Consider the following 23,141-nt stretch of genomic DNA (forward strand, 5'->3'; position numbering starts at 1 on the left):
GCTAAATGGTAAAGTGTCAAGGGGAAAGACTTTAGTATGAAGGTTCATGGGAATGGCATAAACTTGAACTCCCCAGAAACCCTGCAACATTTATTTGTAAGCCCTTCCAGTCCGTTTGCCTCCCAGAGTGAGCCTCTGAGACCTTGCCTTACATGCAGAGTCGACAGGAAATGAGTAAGGAACCTTTGGATCCACCTTACTGCTCTCGCTTGTTAAGTAAAGGTTGTGACTGAAAGTGTCCACGTGGGAATCATCTTTTCCTGTGACTTTCATTTCCTAGGGAACGAGCAGTGAACACGTCGCAGCCCGGGTCCCTCCAGTTCACCGTGGGGAATCTGAAGCCAGAAGCCATGTACACCTTCCGGGTTGTGGCCTACAACCAGTGGGGGCCTGGGGAGAGCTCTCAGCCCATCAAGGTGGCCACTCAGCCTGAGCGTGAGTATGCGCTGGGAAGGGCCAGGTTGGGAAGTGCTCATTTTCGTAGGCGGTATCCTTGAATCCCTTCATAGTAGTTTACTGACGTGACAAAATAGAAGATTTCTGGAGCAACACATTTACCCTGAAGGTTTTTAAAGATAAGATAACTTTTTAACAAAATGGCCTCCGCACTTTGGTGGGTCTGCAGAGCAACAAATTAACAACTAGGAAGGCCTGATCCATCCATCCGGTCTACATATCCACTCCCGAGTGAGTGAGTGACTCCAGCTGCCAGAATGTCATCGTCAGCATTAGGGTTCAGCCTCCTGCACTGATTTTTTTTTTTTTCAGATTTTTCCAAGTTTATGTACGAAAAATATTACATCAGAGAGAAAGAACAATGATGTAGGACTTCTCAGTACAGGGGCTTATTCAGGAGCTTGCTCATGCACTGAATGCCGTACAGAAGCTTCCAAAAGCAAACCCAGGTTCAAGAAATGTAAATCGATAATTTCTACTGGGCAATCTCACTATCCTGTTATGTAAATCACTATATTAAGCTCCACAAACAAAATAATGCTGCTCAATATTCTCTGACCAAATTATAATTTAGTGATTTTTCCTTTTATCAAGGAACAAACAGCCCCTAAACTGCACTTTTAAAAGAGATTTCTGTATTTCTTACATTTTGAATTTTCTACTAAACTTCTGATGTTATTTGGAAAGATCGACTGCCAATGAGTCGTTTGCCAACTTTATTTTGTTAAGAGTTTTAAAAAATTGTAATCTAACTGTTAAATGAACTAAATGACTACTTGTAACAAAGTACATTCATTATTTAGACATTTAGACACCTAGTTTCATCTACTCCTGTTTGTTTTTTTTTTTCAAATGATGCTGTTTTATTTGTATTCCTGATCATTTTATTTAAAACTCTATCTATCTTCAAAATCACCTCATATGCTTTTGGAAGAACATGAAGTAGAAATCAGAAATATTTTAATTGGTAAATAAGAGAAAATAATCTTTGGATTAGGTTACTTGTTAGGGATTTGAAATCAGCAAGTTAAAGAAGATTCTGGGAGGTAGTCTAGGTACTGGCACCATGCTCTACTCTGGGCAGAATCTCTGTTCCTTTTTTCATGTAGCTAAGACTTCCAAAGACCAGATGAGACCAGATTGGAATAAAGGATTTGTTGGTGGTGAGGAGAAGACTAAGCTGTACAAGTCTGAGAGATACTTGCATCACAGAAATAAAACCTCACACAGCATCTTTAAAGCCATAGCAATGTGCAGATTTCAGGTCATATATAGAAAATGCAGGCACCCAAGCAGGACCAGCTAAATAGTTTGCAGGATCCAGAAGGTACAGCAGCGCATCAATCCATGCTATACGTGGGACCCTCCTTAGCATGGGGCCTTGTACAGCTTCCCTTAGTCATGTACCAGCAAAGGTGGTCCTGCTTCCAGTTTTCTCTTCTAAAGAATGTTTTGTTGCTCTTTGGGTTTAAATCACTAGATAATGCTAATTTCCATTTCATAGTGTTAATGGTCACATATAATTTGAGTCATCAATTTTCTCATTGACTCTCTCTTTATAGATCATACATATATATAGATAGAGTAATCAATGACTTTTATAAATATTTGGTATTTTTAATCAATAAACCTGAATAAAAACAAATTAGGTCTATGTATATATTTAAATGGTATATGCCATGTTGTATATACAGACTGATAGTTGAAAAACCCATAAAAATTCTCTAAAAAGATCTTGTTCAGTTTTCTCATGGTAGAACTTAAACTTTAAAAGCATGTTCATCTTCAGAAGATCCAATTTCTATGGATTGTCTGAATCCTTTGCTTCCTAATCCAACTATTATCCCTGGAATTATTCTTGCGTACTTTTCTGGGCTGACTGACTGGCTATGATTATATTACATCGCTGATAAAAATTCTACAGTCAGCCTCATTTCTAAGACTGAGCAATGTTATTTTTCTTCTATCAATACTATTTTTCCTAAGTATCCAGCTTGAAAATCAATTTCCAGAAAATTTTTTTTAAAGGCCAACCTTTCCAAGTCAAGAGATAAGAAAGTCTTCCACTTGGAAACTGACTAATAGTAATACCTCATTTCATTAAAAAGAAAAGTACTCATGATACAATGTTTTTGGTATAATTAATAATAAAAAATCAGTCTGTGATTATTTGTATTACACATATGGCATTAGCTTTTATAAAGCGCAAGCAATGGCATAATTCAACTAACAAATATATTTAATGAATATCCACTGTGTTTCTAATGCTGTTCCACAGTGACTGAGACACATTAAGGAAGCCTACCTATGTAATGAAGTAATAGTAATAAAGCTCTAAGAAGCTTCTTGAGGAAGCAAATGTTTTAAATATGTAACAATGATAAAATAGGTAAGGAAACTTGTAAGAATTTGTTCATTGAACTGTTAGAACTCTGAATCGTAGCATTGCTTATGAGCCCCTTACCTGTGATGGCCTCTGGCATATGCTCAGCCTCTGTGTGTGGTGCCAAATTGAATCTTGGAGATAGAGTTTTGGGTGAATTAGAAAAGAATAGCTTTATTGCTTTGCCAGTCAAAGGGGGACACAGTGGGCTCCTGCCCTCAAAAACTATGTGTCCCCACCCAGGGGAGTTTGCTGAGGAGTTTTGTGTTCAAGAGTTTAGTTGCTTGCATTCCTTTTAATCTCTTCTCTTGATATAATCTTGATGAGCTGGTTTCTTTAGTCTGGTCTCAAGCGGTCTTTGGGCTTCCCAGGTGGCACTACTGGTAAAGAACTCGCCTGCCAATGCAGGAGATGCCGGTTCTATCTCTGGGTCAGGAAGGTCCCCTGCAGGAGGGCATGGCAGTCCACTCCAGTATTCTTGCCTTGGAGAATCCCATGGACAGAGGAGCCTGGTGGGCTACAATCCATGGGGTGGCAAAGAGTTGGACATGACTGAAGCGACTTAGCACACACACATACATGAGTGGTCTTCTCCAGTTGAAGAATGCGGACATCTTCCATTTGCTGGGTTTTCATTCCATAAAGGACTTAAAGGCATTGTTGCATGTAGCCCTTGAGGCAGACCCAGGCCCCTGCCCCAAAGCTGCAATGTTGTTTCTTAGCCCTTCCTTCCTTGTCTTTGCATCCCTTTCCTTCCTGGATTAGCAACTGTTTGAATCTGCTTTTTGAAACTACAGGAAGGTCATGGAGGCTGGGATCTGTTCCCTAGAGGGAACAGGGTTGAAGGTGGAATGGAAAGAAAGGGAAGATTCTGTGTCCACCATGTCCAGGAGCCCCATAGAATCCTGCTTGCTTTCATGTACTATCTAGGCAATTTTTATACCTAAATCATCTTGTGCCTGCCTCCTCAAATAAGTGTTTTATTACAAAGACAGCCACCTTGATCCTTTATATATCATCCATTCTTCCTCCTTCAGAAAGTAGTCTGAGAATTTTTATAGAAAACCACACTGGGCACTGGTCTCAGTAAGCATTTACTTAAAATTTAGCATAAATGATAATAAGGCATAAAATAAAATTAAAAACCCAAATGAATAAAATCTGTTGCTTGTTGGTATTATCATCGCATGCAAGTTACATTTTCTCCAGAAAATTAAAGTGGAAAATTATTCCTGTTTTTGACACATGAAGGTGTCTTAATTTTTTCACTAACCATATTTTGGCCTTTAATGACAACAATTGTTTTATTAAATCACCTCTCTTCTTACACTATATGCAGTAAGAATTATTTCCTTTGCAGGCCATTGTTTATTGAAGGGTGACCTGACTGTGTTTCATTGAGAACTTTTCTTGGATTATTGATCTCTTACTGAGTAGCTAGGTAGACAGGAGTAGTTCGGGCTAGACACACAGTACTTTTAGAATAGCTTTTTACATGTGCAAAACAGCCGCCTCCTTCAATTCATTTAAAATAAGAGTCTTGTGGTGCTCACTCACTGCCTTTATTACAGATATTAGGATGAATAAATAATGTTATCATAACTAATAGGTAGGACCATGTGTATTTTATCTTCTGTGTTAACACAAAAATGCCACTTTGGCAATTTAAAACTATTTCTAGGGTAAGGAGCACTTCATCTTCCCCAAGCCTGTTCATTAAAACACCAATTTCTGAGTAAGATCCAGCATCTTAGAGATCCCATGCTTCATTGCCCCCTTCCTTCCCCTCCTGTACTGACTCTTCTCCCCCTCCCCTTCCTCCCCTGTCTTTCTCCTCCTCTTTCTCTTTCTTCTCTCTCAGCCTCTTATAAGCTCATCTTTCTATGTTTTTAGAGAAAGTTCAAAGGCTGAGTTTATTACTTGGTTAGAATTTCAGAATCTAGAGGCAGAGGCAGGGGGGATGTTTTCATTTTTCTCTCCCTGACAAAATGATCTTATCTTTTGAAAATGGGTCCCGTCTGGGTATGCAATTGCTTGCTCAGTTTATCACGGTTTTTCCAAATGTGATGTAGTAATTGTACACTAGAATGACATAGATAGCTTTTATACAAATTGAATTTCAAGTTTTTCATATTATTTGAAAATATAAACTCTGTTATGAAAACCATATTCTCAAGGAATCAACCCTGATAGAAAATACGTCTGAAATATGAATCAGCCAGCAACTGTTTCTAAAAGTGCATACATACTGCAGTAATCATTTAAAGAGATCACCAGCCCAGGATCCAGTTTATGAAATAATCACCCAGAATACAAAGGCTTGATTTATAGGAAGGTTTGTGTCTCCTGATTATATCTTCCTTTGGCTAACTCCTTGCTCCTTCCCTCTGCCTTTATGGTGTATAATTTCTCCACTGTATTATCAGCTGGATTTAAGTCCCTGCCTGCTTAAGACTTGTCTAATCTTTTCATGCCACATGTGGAGGATTTTTGAATTATTATTTGGGGTCCTTTAAGATGCTGTTAAGGCATTCTAATCTTGAAGGATGTTAAAATGGACCACATATTGTCTGGAGGCTCGAGTTAGAGTAGGGAGCCTATTTGCTAGGCCACAACCCAATTATCCACAAAACCCTTTTATAGTTAAGTGTTGTAAGTAATATTCTTAATCCATTATATTCTTTACACTGAAAAGGCAAGTGAAAGTAACCACCAAGTTGAGTGACTTTAGGATATATTATCTAGAGGAATAGATATATTTGCCTTTTTCGTCCATCCCTGGGTCTTTTTTTCTTTCTTTCTTTCTTTCTTTTTATTCTAAAAAGACTTTTCTTGTATAGTTGTTATGGAACTTGAAACGTCTCTGAATGTTATGTCTCCAAATATTACTGTCTATTTCTTAGGAGAATTGTCTTAATCTTTCTTTCTTAAGTTTTTTTTTTTTTTTTTTTGTCATGTGGATCATTTTTAAACTCTTATGGAATTTGTTACAATTCATTGGTTCTGTTTCATGTTTTGATTTTTTTGGTCATGAAGCTTGTGGGATCTTAGCCTGAACTTCAGATCAAACCCGCACTCCCTGCATTGGAAGGTAAAATCTTAACCACTGGACCACCAGGAGCATCCCAAGTTTCTTAATCCTTGAAACCTCATTGTCCTCGATTATAAGTTGGAGATATTTACTCCTCTTCTTGTATTCTGAAAGCTCAGCCTCTTTGTACACGGGTGCCAAATCAAACCTTGGAGATAAGAGTTTTTGGTGAAGTAAAAAGAATAGCTTTATTGCTTTGCCAGGCAAAGAAGGACACAGTGGTCTCCTGCCTCTCTGAAAAACTGTGTGTCCCAACCCAAAAGGACTTGACAAGGAGTTTCATAGCAACAGTTCAAGGGTGGGGAAACCATTTCCCTCAGCTTGGGACTGGAACCCACGTGGCTGGGACTCGAACCCAGCCAAACCCATGGTACCTGGTTTCAGGGTCTAGTAAAGCTCAGGTTCTTAATGTCTCATCACAGAAAAAATTCAGAGAGAGACAACGTGGTAAGAAGCGGATTTATTCAGATTCAGAGAGAAGCACATGCCACAGACAGAGTGTGAGCCATCACAGAGGGCGAGTGTGGCTGCAAAATGTGGCCCGGTTAGTTTTTATAGGCTGGATAATTTCATATGCTAATGAGTGGGAGGGCTATTCCAACTACTTTTCGGAAGGGGTGAAAATTTCCAGGATTTGGTCCATCCCCCACTCCTTGGTCTTTGGACAGTGCCTTGGAACTGTCATGGCCCCGCTGGGTGTGTCATTTCACTTGCTGCTTGAGGATCAAGAGCTGGTCTTGTCTCCCATCTTGGTCCCATTTGATTTGAATTGGTTTATGTTGTGACCTGGGGCTATGTCATTCTTTCAGAAGCTGTGTGCTCCCCCTTTCCCTCCTGTTAGTGGGATTGCTGACAACACTAGGGCGTGCGCAGGGTCTCAGGTGGTCAGTCCTTTCATCTTGAGGAGCTTTTGTGGTCCTGTGCATCTTGTGTCAGCTGATTTCTTGGCTGTCCCTCCCTTGGTTACCAACTATTCCAGTCTGTCATTTGAAACTCAGCAAAGGCCATGGAGGCTGGAGTCTTGCCTATAAGAAATGGGTCAAAAAGGTTTCCATGCCCACGAGCCCCACAGAGTCCTTCTCAGTTTCATTTCCAGATTGTAAAGATGAAATGTGATAATCTATGGGAAGCCCCCAAGTCTTACCTGGCGTCTAGTATGCAATCAATAGAAAGAGGTTTCCTGCCCCTAATGGGATCAAATGGAAACATAATTCCAACTGCCTTGCACTGGCAACTAAAGTGGGACACTCAGTAGTGTAATCATAAGGTAATAAAGCTAATACAATACCTTACTGATAGTTTGTATTTGGCTTGATTACTATGTAATCAACCATTTATGGATTTTATTACTTTCCCTGCAATCATCCTCTCTCTGTTTCGCAGGCTGTTGAAGACTTGTTCATTGTCTAATTTGTTTCTTGGACATCTTTGCATCCCTAACTAAATTTTGAAGCTTTATGAGCAGAAAACACTCTATTATCCCATAAAATGTGACACAGCGTTGCCATTTTGTGGATAGCTCGTTGGTTAACATTTGCTGGTAGAATCTGATTTGTACTTAATGTGTGGGAAAGGATAATATGTATCAGTAATATTCATTCATCATGATTCTGTAAATTAAGCAAACCAAGTAAATCATAGTTGTGTCTAGCTCTTTCTTTTTTCAGTTGTTTTTTTTTTTAAAGTCACTTAACCTGGTTTCCAATTATTAACTGCACTGTGTGGTGATTTGAGTGGATATCTGGGACAATGATGGAGGCAAAGTTGACTGTGAACCCATTAGCTGGTTCAGTTTTGTGTCATACACGTGGCAGTAGACTAGCAGTAGAAAGAAAGAAGTTGAAGCACTGGCATTCTGTCTTTGTAGATAACATACAAATGCTGGTATAGTTTCAGAATTCTTTCACTGCAGAAATATTTTCAGGAATTACAGGATGGAAGACACTAAAGGCATATGCCGCGGCATTCCCAGCAACAGAAGCTGAAAGGAACCCATTCAGGTTCGGTGGTCAGTTAGTGAGGTATTATGTCTTCTACATGGAGAAGGCAATGGCACCCCACTCCAGCACTCTTGCCTGGAAAATCCCATGGATGGGGGAGCCTGGTGGGCCGCAGTCCATGGGGTCGCTAAGAGTCGGACACGACTGAGCGACTTCACTTTCACTTTTCACTTTCATGCATTGGAGAAGGAAATGGCAACCCACTCCAGTGTTCGTGCCTGGAGAATCCCAGGGACAGGGCAGCCTCATGGACTGTCGTCTGTGGGGTCGCACAGAGTTGGATACGACTGAAGTGACTTAGCAGTAGCAGCAGCAGCGTGTCTTCTACAATGATGTATATTAGTGGAAGAATCAGAGGTAGGCTTGTGAAGATGGGTTGTTTAAGCATGTTAGAAAAGTTTGCAGCAAGGGTGAGTCATTCTGTACTTATTCATCATTTATTCATTCAGTCATTCATTCAAAATTATTCTTTTATGCTAAGTCCTAGATGTCCATGGTCCAGTACAGTTACCATTAGCTACATGTATCGATTTGCATTTCAACATATTGATGTAAAATGAAATTAAAAATCCAGGCACACTAAACACAACTGTCAAATAGCACTTAAAATTTAAACAGAATTGAAAACTAAAAATCCAGGGCCTCATCAGTCACATTTCAGAAGTTCATATGTGACTACTGGCTATTGCACGGGACAGCAGAGAGAGCATTGCTATTATCACAGAAAATTCTGTTGAGCACCCTGATTGAGACTCTGCTAGTACAGAGGATACAAAAGCAAGTCAGATAATGCCCTGATTCCCAAGGAGCTAGTAGTCTAACAGTTTTAAGCAGAACTCACGAAAAGCACATTTAATAGATTACTCCTGTTTGAATGTTGAAAAAGTTCTTTGCACTGAGTTAATATAAAATATTTCAGAGAATCTGGATCTTAACATATTTTCTGATTAGTTATGCAAATTTCTCTCAGTATTTTCTCAGTTTAAAGTATAAATATATATGTATGTATCTTCTTTGGTGGCTCAGTGGTACAGAATCTGCCTGCCAATGCAGGAGATGTGAGTTTGACCCCTGGGTTGGGAAGATCCCCTGGAGAAGGAAATGTCAACCCACTCCAGGATTCTTGTTTAGAAAATCCTCTGGACGGGGAGCCTGGCAGGCTACAGTCCATGGGGTTGCAAAAGAGTTGGACACAACTTAGAGACTAAAACAGCAACTATATATATCTTTCAGTGCACAGTTAAAGATGAAGAACAAAAATGACTGGTTGCTTGGGTTAAACAGTGATGTAGCATAAATTAAGTTTCCTCTTAAAAATATCTCTGCTGGCTCACTGTCATTCTCTCTTTGAGCACAAAGCATAATTCAGTTTCCTTCCACTGGTATACCCAAACATCTAGAGAAGTTATCTGCTCAGTGCAGAATTATAGGAAAAAAATGCTACTGATTTCTCACTCATATTAGGGAGTATGAAGACAGAAGGCATGAAAGTATCGTAATAATGAGATGTTTCTGGAAATTACGGATATCTAACATGGGATAAAAAGGTTACAAATAGGTAGATTTGGTTTGGGTTTAATTGCCTCATTTGGTGATGTAGCCTACTGAAAATGAAGGTAGGTATCTTAGAAATCTGAATCGGTGCAAAATAGAGCTTGAGCACCAACAGGGAAATTGTCATCATGCTGCTGCAGCCAAATAAAACTATACGCCAAAGAAAGAACAGCTGAACTGAGCTCTGTTACGGGATTCCTTCAGTCAGATCAGACACTATGGAGAACTGGTGTTCATGACTAGTGAAGAAAGAAGACACACTGAGAATATAGCATTTTTTAAACTTATATGTATTTATGTATTATCTCATTTTGACAACCGCTTTAATCTATGTGGTCTATAAGCAATTATTGAGCACCTACTGTGTGTCACGACTTTTTAAAGGTGCTATAAATAGAAAGGAAATTAAGATGGGCAAAATAGTGTCCAAATATATCAGGGATGAAATTTTTGAAGACAGTGTATGTGAAGGATTAATTGTTCTAAATCATACTGTAGGTTCAAATTTATATCCACTCTTTAGCCTAAAGTTAGTATTAGGAGGTGAAAGTGGAGGTAATTAAAGTGTTAGTCACTCAGTTATGTCTGTCTCTGTGACCCCATGGACTGTAGACCACTAGGCCCCTCTGTCCATGGAATTCTCATGGACAAGAGAATACTGAGTGGGAAGCCATTACTTTCTGCAGGGGATCTTCCTGACCCAAGGATTGAACCTGGATCTCCTGCATTGCAGGCAGATTCTTTTACCATCTCAGCCACCAAAGAAGCCCCAATGATTATAAGGTATTAATCATAAATATTATATAATTTAATGCATAAACATGCATGCATTTATATACACATATGCATTTTGTTCTGTTCTTTTCCTCTATCTCTTTGACTGATCACTGAGGAAGGCTTTCTTATCTCTTCTTGCTATTCTTTGGAATTCTGCATTCAGATGCTTATATCTTTCCTTTTCTCCTTTGCTTTTCGTTTCTCTTCTTTTCACAGCTATTTGTAAGGCCTCCCCAGACAGCCATTTTGCTTTTTTGCATTTCTTTTCCATGGGGATGGTCTTGATCCCTGTCTCCTGTACAGTGTCACGAACCTCATTCCATAGTTCATCAGGCACTCTATCTATCAGATCTAGTCCCTTAAATCTATTTCTCACTTCCACTGTATAATCATAAGGGATTTAATTTAGGTCATACCTGAATGGTCTAGTGGTTTTCCCTACTTTCTTCAATTTAAGTCTGAATTTGGCAATAAGGAGTTCATGATCTGAGCCACAGTCAGCTCCTGGTCTTGTTTTTGTTGACTGTATAGAGCTTCTCCATCTTTGGCTGCAAAGAATATAATCAATCTGATTTCACTGTTGACCATCTGGTGATGTCCATGTGTAGAGTCTTCTCTTGTGTTGTTGGAAGATGGTGTTTGCTAAAGCTGGAATCAAGATTTGCGGGAGAAATATCAATAACCTCAGATATGCAGATGACACCACCCTTATGGCAGAAAGTGAAGAGAAACTAAAAAGCCTCTTGATGAAAGTGAAAGAGGAGAGTGAAAAAGTTGGCTTAAAGCTCAACATTCAGAAAACGAAGATCATGGCATCCGTTCCCATCACTTCATGGGAAATACATGGGGAAACAGTGGAAACAGTGTCAGACTTTGTTTTTTGGGCTCCCAAATCACTGCAAGATGGTGACTGCAGCCATGAAATTAAAAGACGGTTACTCCTTGGAAGAAAAGTTATGACCAACCTAGACAGCATATTCTAAAACAGAGACATTACTTTGCCGACTAAGGTCCATCTAGTCAAGGCTATGGTTTTTCCTGTGGTCATGTATGGATGTGAGAGTTGGACTGTGAAGAAGGCTGAGCGCCGAAGAATTGATGCTTTTGAACTGTGGTGTTGGAGAAGACTCTTGAGAGTCCCTTGGACTGCAAGGAGATCCAACCAGTCCATTCTGAAGGAGATCAGCCCTGGGATTTCTTTGGAAGGAATGATGCTAAAGCTGAAACTCCAGTACTTTGGCCACCTCATGCGAAGAGTTGACTCATTGGAAAAGAGTCTGATGCTGGGAGGGATTGGGGGCAGGAGGAGAAGGGGACGACAGAGGATGAGATGGCTGGATGGCATCACTGACTCGATTGACATGAATCTGAGTGAACTCCAGGAGTTTGTGATGGACAGGGAGGCCTGGCATGCTGTGATTCATGGGGTTGCAAAGAGTCGGACACGACTGAGCAACTGAACTGAACTGATGCATTTTGTGTTTTAGTTTGAAATATGGTGCTTTTTAGAAAGTATCACATGAAGAAATTTAGTTGACTATCCTCTCGTGATTGTTGTGTTATTTAGTCACTCAGTCGTGTCTGCCTCTTGGCAGCTCCACAACCTGTAGCCCTCCAGGCTGCTCTATCCTTGGGAATTTTCCAGGCAGGAATACTGGAGTGGGTTGCCATTTCCTTCTCCAGAGTATCTTCCTGACCCAGGGATTGAACCCACAGCTCCAGAGTTGACAGAATGGTTCTTTACCACTGCACCACCAGGGAAGCCTTATCCTCATGAGATACCCCAAATAAGTGAAACCCATTTTTAAAATCACTGTACTATTTGACAGATTCTTTTAACTGCTGATTGTATTCTGCCTGGTGTAATGTAACTTATGTGCTACACAAAAGGGTCATAATTTGACTTTAGCTCATATTCTCTAACTCCAATCTTCCTACATTATTATGTTGTTTTGATAAAGATACTATTTCTAGTTTATAGGAACATTGCTAGGGAGAAATGTACCTACAGCTGTTCCCAATTCTATGAAAACTCTTTGGATCTCAGCCCAATCTTCCCGCCTTGGGAAGCCCTGTGGCAAATCCAATAGAGAATTTGAACTGGGCCAGAGTTTCTGGTCACAGTACATTTGACAAGTCCAGGGTATTACCGTGTGTTGAAACTGAAAGATTTTAAGGTGAGGCCACACAATTCCTTCATGGTCCAATGGCTAAGGCTCTGTGCTTCCAATGCGGGGGGTCCAGTTTCAGTCCCTGGTCAGGGAAATAGATCTTAAAGTTCCTGATGACCACCTGATATGAAGAGCCTACTCATTGGAAAAGATCCTGATTCTGGGAAAGATTGAGGGCAGGAGGAGAAGGCGGGGACAGAGGATGAGATGGTTGAATGGTATCACTGACTCAATGGACATGAATTTGAGCAAGCTCCGAGAGAGTGGAGGACAGAGGAGCTTGGTGTGCTGCAGTCCATGGGGTTGCAAAGAGCTGGACATGGCTTAGCGACTGAACAACAAGCACAACACACATTTGATGGTAGATGTTAAAATTGAAGTAAAGTTGGTGCCACCAGTGTCCAAGAGTCAATGATCATAGGGTTTTTATTAAAGAAAGTGAAACTCGCTCACTCATGTCCAACTCTTTGTGATCCCATGGACTATCCATGGAATTCTCCAGGCCAGAATACTGGAGTGGGTATCCTTTCCCTTCTCCAGGGAATCTTCCCAACCCAGGGATCGAACCCAGGTCTCCTGCATTGCAGGCGGATTCTTTACCAGCTGAGCCACAAGGGAAGCCCAAGAATACTGGAGTGGGTAGCCTATCCCTTCTCCAGGGGATCTTCCCAACCCAGGAATCAAACCAGGGTCTCCTGCACTACAGGCAGATTCATTCCAAACTGAGCTATCAACTGGAAGTCAAATAGTGAAACACTGAACCCATGATCAATGTAAGTAAACTGTTCATTGCCACCTTATTTTAATCTGTAATTACTGTTCTAGGTCTTATGTATGAAAGGAGGGTGAAAGGTGATTAAGAACAAGGATTCAGATTTCAGATTGAATTAGAATTCTGGCTCTTTCACTTACTAGCTAACTGGGGTAGACTGGTATGCTAAACCACAGCTTCCTCCTATATAAAATAGGGAGATCTTATAGGGATGTTGTAAAACTTAAAAGACAGTCTGTAATAGGACAAAACAGTACAGCCCCAAATGATTATTCTGCGAATTAAATGAGCTATTTAGTATAAAATACTTAAGCCTGCTCTCTGGCACTCTGTCAGCCCTCAGTAAATGTAGCTGTTACTATCATGCATTCCTCCTTTCCTGCGTTCTAATTATTCTCATGTTGTCATAATCCTTAACACTGAATGTAATTTGTCCATGTCTATCTCTGTGCTGCTCACGTGTGTTTGACATGTTCTTTTTCTTCTTTAGGCTGTTTCATAAGTCTCTTCTATTTCTACTTTAGGATTTTAGAAGCGGAAAGCCCATTCTGGCTAATTCACCCCATGGATCCATCTGCTAGTCTTCATAAGCTCATTTTTCCTGCTCCAGATTTGTTCATGTCATTCATTCGGTCTTTCATTCATTTCTTTCAACAAATAGTTATCGTGTGCCACTGGTGGGCTGCCCTGTATTTCTCAACACTGGGAGTTCAGCAGCAAAAAACAGAAAAAGACAGACAACTGTTTATGAGGTTTATATTCTAGTCATAGAAATGGACAGTAAACAAATTAAAGTATGCAGAAGAATAAGCCAACTTAAAAAGATAGAGAATGAAAACGATAGAGGCGATCCTAGAAAGGGAAGTTTCAGGAGAGCCTTTCTGAAGAAGACAAGGGACCTATGAATGAATTTGGAGGGATACCAGCAGATGCCTTGGGTCTTGGGCAAGGACATTTCAGGTAGAGCTGATCAGTTCAGGTCAGTTTAGTCACTCAGTCCTGTCTGACTCTTTGTGACCCCATGGACTGCAGCAAAACAGGCCTCCCTGTCCATCACCAACTCCTGGAGTTTACTCAGATTCATGTCCATTGAGTCAGTGATGGCATCCAATCATCTCATCCTCTGTCATCCCCTTCTCCTCCTGTCTTCAGTCTTTCCCAGCATCAGGGTCTTTTCAAATCAGTCAGCTCTTCGCATCAGGTGGCCAAAGTATTGGAGTTTCAGCCTCAGCATCAGTCCTTCCAGTGAACACCCAGGACTGATCTCCTTTAGGATGGACTGGTTGGATCTGCTTGCAGTCCAAGGGACTCTCAAGAGTCTTCTCCAGCACCACAGTTCAAAAGCACTGCTAATAGGAAGGGACGAGACCCCGAGCGGAGGAAGAGGACCACTGTGCGGCAGCAGAGTGAAGAAGAGGGGAAATGGAAGAGAGGCGTCCCTGGGTGGCAGGGCCCCAGGTATGAGTCACCGTGAAGCCCCAGTAAAGAAGGTGGAGTCATTTTCAATGTGGAGGCATCCATGCAGGAGGGGGCGACATGATCTAATTTTAATTGTAAAAGTAGAGGCTAAAGAGGAGGCTAGTGCGTGGTGCAGTCAGGAGACATTGGTAGGTCCTATGGGGGGAGCTATGGAAAGGTTAAAAGCTGGTGGGATTCAGGATGGGGGCTTCACAAGTAGCTTAGTTGGTAAAGAATCTGCCTGAAATGCAGGAGATCCGTTTCAGTTCCTAGGTCGAGAAGTTCCCCTGGAGCAGAGATAGGCTACCCGCTCTAGTATTCATGGTGACTCAGTTGGTAAAGAATCCACCTGCAATGTGGGAGACCTGGGTTTGATCCCAGGGTTGGGAAGATCCCCTGGAGGTGGGCATACAACCCAGCCCAGTATTCTTGTCTGGAGAATCCCAAGGACAAGGAGCCTGGCAGACTACAGCCTGGGGTCGCAAAGAGTCGGATACAACTAAACAGCTAAGTACAGGATTCAGGATGCCTTTGGAAGTGATGAGGCTTGCTGCTAGTGTGCAATGGGATTAAAAACAGGAGTCAGATGTACTTTTTGCTTAGGCCTCAGAAACTAGGTGAATTGTGGGACCATTTTGAGGGTCAAACTGGGTAAGGTGCCTTGTAGTGTATGTGGAAGGGAAGGGACCTGGGGAACAAATCAAGATTTTCTTTTCAGTTTCTTAAGCTTTTATTATAGACTGTGCTGGGTCTTCACTGCTGCCTGCGGCTTTCTCTAGGCGAGACAAGCGGGGGCTACCCTCTGGTGGCAGTACGTGGGCTTCTTGCTGTAGTGACTCTTGTTTTGGGGCCTGAACTTTAGGCATGTGGGCTTCAGTAGTTGTGGCACATGGTCTCAGTTGTCCCATGCCATGTGGAATCTTCCCGGGCCAAAGTTCAAACCCACGTCCTCTGAAACTGCTAGCCAATGGCCAAGGCCATCCAGTATTTAGCTTCTTATAGTGGCAAAACTGAACAGGGGTTGAAAAAACAGGGGCGAAATCTCCATGTTGTCAACTATAAGACATCTGTGCCCTACATATCCCTAACGAATGTGCTGTAAGGATGGGCACAGTGCCATGTGCAGAAGACACTCAAAAATTTGTCAATCACAGAGAAACATCCTACTTAGAAAGCCTCCTGGTGGGCCAGTGAAGTGTAATTTGATTGGCTGATACCAGAAAAGAGAATTGACTGGACTTCCCTGGAGCTCCAGTGGTTAAAACTTCCCACTTCCACTGCAGAGGTTATGGGTTCAGTCCCTCAGTTCAGTTCAGTTCAGTTGCTCAGTCATGTCGACTCTTTGCAACCCCATGGACTGCAGCATGCCAGGCCTCCCTGTCCATCACCAATTCCCAGAGTTTACCCAAACTCATGCCCATTGAGTCAATGATGCCATCCAGCCATCTCATCCTGTCGCATCCCCTTCTCCCGCTTTCAGTTTTTCCCAGCATCAGGGTCTTTTCAAATGAATAAGCTTGTCCCATCAGATGGCCAAAATATTAGAGTTTCAGCTTCAGCATCAGTCCTTCCAATGAATACCCAGGACTGATCTCCCCTAGGATGGACTGGTTGGATCTGCTTGCAGTCCAAGGGACTCTCAAGAGTCTTCTCCAACACCACAGTTCAAAAACATCAATTCTTTGGCACTCTGCTTTCTTTATAGTCCAACTCTCACATCCATACATGACCACTGGAAAAACCATAGCCTTGACTAAATAGACCTTTCTTGGCAAAGTAATGTCTCTGCTTTTTACCATGCTGTCTAGGTTTCTTCCAAGAAGTAAGCGTCTTTTAATTTCAAGGCTGCAGTCACCATCTGCAGTGATTTTGGAGCCCCAAAAAATAAAGTCTCCCACTGTTTCCCCATCTATTTGCCATGAAGTGATGGGACCAGATGCCATGATCTTTGTTTTCTGAATGTTGAGCTTTAAGCCAACTTTTTCACTCCCTTTTACTTTCATCAAGAGGCTCTTTAGTCCTTCTTCGGTTTCTGCCATAAGGGTGGTGTCATCTGTGTATCTGAGGTGATTGATACTTCACCCAGCCATCTTGATTCCAGCTTCTGCTTCATCCATCCCAGAGCTTCTCATGATATACTCTGCATATAAGTTAAATAAGCACGGTGGCAATATAGAGCCTTGACGCACTCCTTTTCCTATTTGGAACCAGTCTCTTGTTCCATGTCCAGTTCTAACTATTGCTTCCTGACCAGCAAGCAGATTTCTCAGCCCCTAGTCAGGGAATTAAGATCCCACATGCCTCATGGCACAGCCAAAAATAAATAAAATGAAACGAAAACAACAACAACAAAAAATTCAAATGTAAAGAAAGAAAAAGGAAAATTTACAAAATTTTCAGATCCACAGCCCAGTCTTCCTGCTCCCAAGATTTTCCAAGGACCCAATCCAAAAGGGGCCAGTTAGTGCCAAAATAAATGTTAGCCCAGAACCAGCTTGTTTTCTGATATGTACTTTGCTTATATTTAATATTAAACAGGAGATTGAATTTTAATGGGATGTTTGTTTGGGATTGCCTTATTGCTCTGTGACTGTATCAGGATTTTATCAATGGAAACCTGGTGTTTAGGCCCAAGTGGAGACCATAGAATTCAAAAGAGATTTGCCTTTTGACTGTTAACATGCCTTTGCTTCACTCTTTTTTCTTATCTTGGGGAATCTCATTTGCCCCACCTACTCAGGGCATATAAGAATCCAAAATATTTACCTGATGATCTGAAACACATTGTTAAGTTCACAAAGTCCATTTTAAATAGCTGATTTCAGTCTTTGAGTTTTACAAAGAATAAATTTGGGGAACAGGGAACTTAAGGCCAGCCATTAGATGGATCAGTACCCTGGTCCCCAGGTTTGCACCTAGCGTGCTTGTCCAAAGTTGTTTATGTAAGATGGCTCTGCTTGCCAAAATCTGTTTCCTCTTCTTGAAAAGGGATAGGATCCTACACCATTTCTCAAAAGACTTGCATTCTAGACTGAGATAGTATCTGTATGTTGCTGTATATGTTTAAGTAGGCCACTTACCTCTTCTGTTTTTCAACTTTCTCTCCTAAAATAGTGATTATCCTGCCTGTCTTAATTTCCTAGGGCTGCTGTGACAAATTACCACATGTTACCTGCTTTAAAACAAAAATTTATTCTCTGACAGTTCCGGAGACTAGAAATCTGAATTTAAGGTGTTAGCAGAGCCATGCTCCCACTGAAAGGCTTTACAGCAAAATCTTTCCTCATTGCTTCTTGGCTTCTGGGGGTTGCTGGCAATTCTTTGGCATTTCTCAGCTTGTAGGTGCCCCACCTGACATCCGCCTCCAGCTTCCCGTGTTCTTCTCCCTGCTGGGGTCACGGCCCTTCATGTGTTCTTTCTTATAAGGACACTGGTCATACTGGATTTAGAGTATGCCCTAATCCAGTACGACTTCACTTTAATCAATTATGTCTGCAGTGGACTTTTCTGAGTACACATGGATTGGGTGGGAAGGGATTCAACCAAGTACATAAACGTCCCTAAAAATCACACAGATCATTAGAAAGATTCCAAGTAATCTGGGTGAGGACAGAGAAAATGTGAAATATATATGTGTGTGTGTGTGTGTGTGTGTGTATTTTATTGGAGTATAGTTGATTTACAACATTGTGTTACTTACAGGTGTCCAGCAAAGTGAATTAGTTATACATATATCCACTCTTTTTTTTTAGATTTTTTCCCTAAATAGGCCATTGAATATATATCCCTGTGCTAGTAGGTCCTTATTAGCTATCTATTTTATATGTAGTTTTGTATATATCTCAATCTGAATCTCCCAATTTATCTCCTCCACCACCCTTAATCCCTGGTAACCGTAAGTGGCTCTGCTTCTGTTTTGTAAATGAGCTCATTAGTTCCCTCCTTTTTTAAAAGAGAGCTAACACCTATCCTTCTCAAAGTATTCCAAAAAATTGCAGAGGAAGGAACACATTCAAACTCATTCTATGAGGCCAGCATCACCCTGATACTAAAACCAAGCAAAGATATCACACACACACAAAGGAAAGCACAGACCAATGTTACTGATGAATATAGACGCAAAAATCCTCAAAAATGTATACATATATTTTAAATAAAATATTTAATTAAAATTTTCATTTTGTTTATAAGAGCCAGGACATGGAAGCAACCTAGATGTCCATCAGCAGATGAATGGATAAGAAAGCTGTGGTACATATACACAATGGAGTATTACTCAGCCATTAAAAAGAATACATTTGAATCAGTTCTAATAAGGTGGATGAAACTGGAGCCCATTATACAGAGTGAAGTAAGCTGGAAAGAAAATCACCAATACAGTATACTAACGCATATATATGGAATTTAGAAAGATGGTAACAATAACCCTGTATGCGAGACAGCAAAAGAGACACAGATGTATAGAACAGTCTTTTGGACTCTGTGGGAGAGGACAAGGGTGGGATGATTTGGGAGAATGGCATTGAAACATGTGTAATATCATATGTGAAACAAATCACCAGTCCAGGTTCAATGCATGATACAGGACGCTTGGGGCTGGTGCACTGGGATGACCCAGAAGGATGGTTATGGGGAGGGAGGTGGGAGGGAGGTTCAGGATGGGGAACACGTGTATACCTGTGGTGGATTCATGTTGATGTATGACAAAATCAATACAATATTGCAAAGTAATTAGCCTCCAATTAAAATAAATAAATTTATATTTAAAAATTAAATAAATAGTTATCTCTCAAGGAGAGAAATATTAAAAATACCCTTAGTGTCCTTAAAATCATATTTGATATCCTCCTATTAGAGACACCAAGGGAACATTTCATGAAAAGATGGGCTCAATAAAGGACAGAAATGGTATGGACCTACCAGAAGCAGAAAATATTAAGAAGAGGTGGCAAGAATACACAGAAGAACTGTACAAAAAAAGATCTTCATAACCCAGATAATCATGATGGTGTAATCAGTCACCTAGAGCCAAACATCCTGGAATGTGAAGTCAAATGGGCCTTAGGAAACATCACTGCAAACAAAGATAGTGAAGGTGATGGAATTCCAACTGAGCTATTTCAAATTTTAAAAGATGATGCTGTAAAGGTGCTGCACCCAATATGCCAGCAAATTTGGACAACTCAGCAGTGCCCACAGAACTGGAAAAGGTCAGTTTTCATTCCGATCCCTAAGAAAGGCAGTGCCAAAGAATGCTCAAACTACCGCACAATTGCACTCGTCTCACACGCTTGTAAAGTAATGCTCAAAATTCTGCAATCCAGGCTTCAACAATACAAGAACCATGAACTTCCAGATGTTCAATCTGGTTTTAGAAAAGGCAGAGGAACCAGATATCAAATTGCCAACATCCGCTGGATCATCAAAAAAGCAAGAGAGTTTCATAAAAACATCTACTTCTGCTTGATGACTATGCCAAAGCCTTTGACTCTGTGGGTCACAATGAACTCTGGGAAATTCTGAAAGAGATGGGAATCCCAGACCACCTGACCTGCCTCTTGAAAAATCTGTATGCAGGTCAGGAAGCAATAGTTAGAACTGGACATGGAACAACAGACTGGTCCCAAATAGGAAAAGGAGTACGTCAAGGCTGTATATTGTCACCCTGCTTATTTAACTTATATGCAGAGTACATCATGAGAAATGCTGGGCTGGAGGAAGTACAAGCTGTAATCAAGATTGCTGGGAGAAATAGCAATAACCTCAGATATGCAGATGATACCACCCTTATGGCAGAAAGTGAAGAGATAAAGAGCCTCTTGATTAAAGTGAAATAGAATGAAAAATTTAGCTTAAAGCTCAACATTCAGAAAAGTAAGATCATGGCATCTGGTCCCATCACTTCATGGCAAATAGATGGGGAAACAGTGGAAACAATGGCAGACTTTATTTTGGTGGGGGGGACTCCAAAATCACTGCAAATGGTGATTGCAGTCTTGAAATTAAAAGACGCTTACTCCTTGGAAACACAGTTATGACTAACCTAGATAGCATATTTAAAAGCAGAAATATTACTTTGTCAGCAAAGGTCCATCTAGTCAAGGCTATGGTTTTTCCAGTAGTCATGTATGGATATGAGAGTTGGACTATAAAGAAAGCTGAGTGCTGAAGAATTGATGCTTTTGAACTGTGGTGTTGGAGAAGACTCTTGAGTCCCTTGGACTTCAAGAAGATCCAACCAGTCCATCCTAGGGGAGATCAGTCCTGGGTGTTCATTGGAAGGAAACTGAAACTCCAATATTTTGGCCACCTAATTTTCAAAGAGCTGACTCATTTGAAAAGACCCTGATGCTGGGAAAGATTGAAGGCAGGAGGAGAAGGGGACGACAGAGGATGAAATGGTTGGATGGCATCACCAACTCAATGGACATGAGTTTGGGTAAACTCTGGAAGTTGGTGATGGACAGGGAGGCTTGGCGTGCTGCCGTCCATGGATCGCCAAGTGTCAGACACGACTGAGTGACTGAACTGAACTGAACTACCTTCTTCTCTCTAGAATTCTAACCTTGCTTCATGTCCTGTAGGACACAGTTTTTGTCATTTTTTAGTTTGTAAGTAGTGTCAGACACTTTGCAACCCGATGGACTGAAGCCTGCCAGGCTCTTCTATCCATGGGATTTCCTAGGCAAGAACAATGGAGCGGTTTACCATTGCCTTCTCTATGGGATCTTCCTGACCCAGGGATCAAACCCTAGTCTCCTGCTTTGGCAGGCCGATTCTTTACCAGTGAGCTACCAGGGAAGTCTATAGTGCAGAGTACTTTCTGAATATTAAAGACTGTAAACGGCTTAGGTGGCCCAAAGGGAATTGACAAGTGAAAGAAATCAGCTAGGTTTGCAGGAGCTGCCAGCAAGAGCTGTGACAGACACCGGCCACATGCTCAGACTTCCGCTTTTTGACCTTCAGTTGATAAAAACACTGTGGGTTTTTTTCTCCTGAACACGGATGGCAGCATCTTGACTCCGGTATTAACAGCTGTGATGACCTGAAGCAGTAATTGTGTGTCATCACCTGGAAATCTTTCAACTTCAGCCCGTAACCATCCCCTGTATCTGTGAAATATCCTGTGAAAAAGAATTTTGGCCCAACTCAACTCCCCCATTAACTGTGACAAAATTAAATGCGACAAAACTAATAGTGTCAGAGCTGCGATTAGAACGTGGCATAACATTCCTACTACAATGTTAATGCGCGTCTGTGTGTGTACGTGTGCATGTATACACAGAGATAAGCATGATTTCAGGGCAACGGAGAAACAATTACCTGAAGGCTAAGTTCATGTTAACATTTTTTTAATGAGTTAAAAATTTTATTACTTAAAACGACATAGCCATAACGGTATAATATTTTTAAAACCCCAATATTATTGAGCTTATGCCAGTCTGAGTTATGCTAACCTCTATGCCAGGGAAATCATTTCTCCTCCCTATTATAAATCACTTACTTGAAGTTAAGCTTCAGTTTGTTGAAGACTTGATTCAAAGCCTTCTACTAGCTTGCAGTGAATAAAGTTTATTATTATCACTGCCAGTCTTCAGAGGGGCTAAGTGACTTGTGCCTGTGTGCTTGCTAATTCGCTTTGGTCATGTTCGACTCTTTGTGACCCTGTGGACTGTAGCCCACCAGGCTCCTCTGTAAATCAATTCTCCAGGCAAGAATGCTGGAGTGGATTGCCCTGCCCTGCTCCGGGGGATCTTCCCGACTCAGGAGTCGAACCTGTGTCTCTTACATCTCCTGCATTGGAGGGCAGGTTTCTTACTAACAGCATCATCTGGGAAGTCAGTTTAGTCTAACCAAATGCATAGGACCCCCAGAAATGACTTGATGCCACTTCTGGTATTATGTATCATCATTTAATGTGATTTTAAACTACAAACAACAATGTAATAATAGCTTGAACATGTCACTCACATTTTAGATTATGCCAACGGTTTGATTAATTTTATCTCTTGGAGTATGATATGATCTCTATCCTTTTGATAATTTGACATTTTTACTGTAATTTTGCTACTCTATTTGGAAATATTAAATTTTGCAGAGTTCTTGAATTATTTTAGTGACATTGCTTTATCTCTGCAATGTTTGGTATGGTAACCACTAGCCATAAGTGACTGTTGAGCTCTTGAAACATAGCTTGCCTGAACAGAGGTGTGCTGTAAAATTCACAGTGGATATTAAAGACTTAGTATAAGCAATGTAAACTGTCACATTAGCACATTTCCTACTGATTAAATGATTTGAATTCTATATTTTTAGGTTACTTGAATAATGTATTTTAGGCTAAATATATATACTATTAAAATTAATTTCACTTATTTCATTTTTACCATTTGAATTTGACTACTGGAAACTTTAAATTACATATGAGCCTTCCTGGCTCGCATTGTATTTATACTGGACAGTGATGACTAATACATTC

At 40.9% G+C, this 23,141-nt stretch overlaps 1 protein-coding gene across 1 annotated transcript in view; it reads left to right on the forward strand.

Annotated features, from left to right (window-relative positions):
* Positions 1–23,141, forward strand: part of DCC (DCC netrin 1 receptor) — an 813,847-nt gene that overhangs the window by 421,243 nt on the left and 369,463 nt on the right. The window contains 1 exon segment of the mRNA XM_068993780.1: positions 281–435. Within this exon segment, the coding sequence (XP_068849881.1) occupies positions 281–435 (155 nt within the window).

This window comes from Capricornis sumatraensis, chromosome 21 (genome assembly GCF_032405125.1).
Source record: "Capricornis sumatraensis isolate serow.1 chromosome 21, serow.2, whole genome shotgun sequence".
NCBI lineage: Eukaryota > Metazoa > Chordata > Mammalia > Artiodactyla > Bovidae > Capricornis > Capricornis sumatraensis.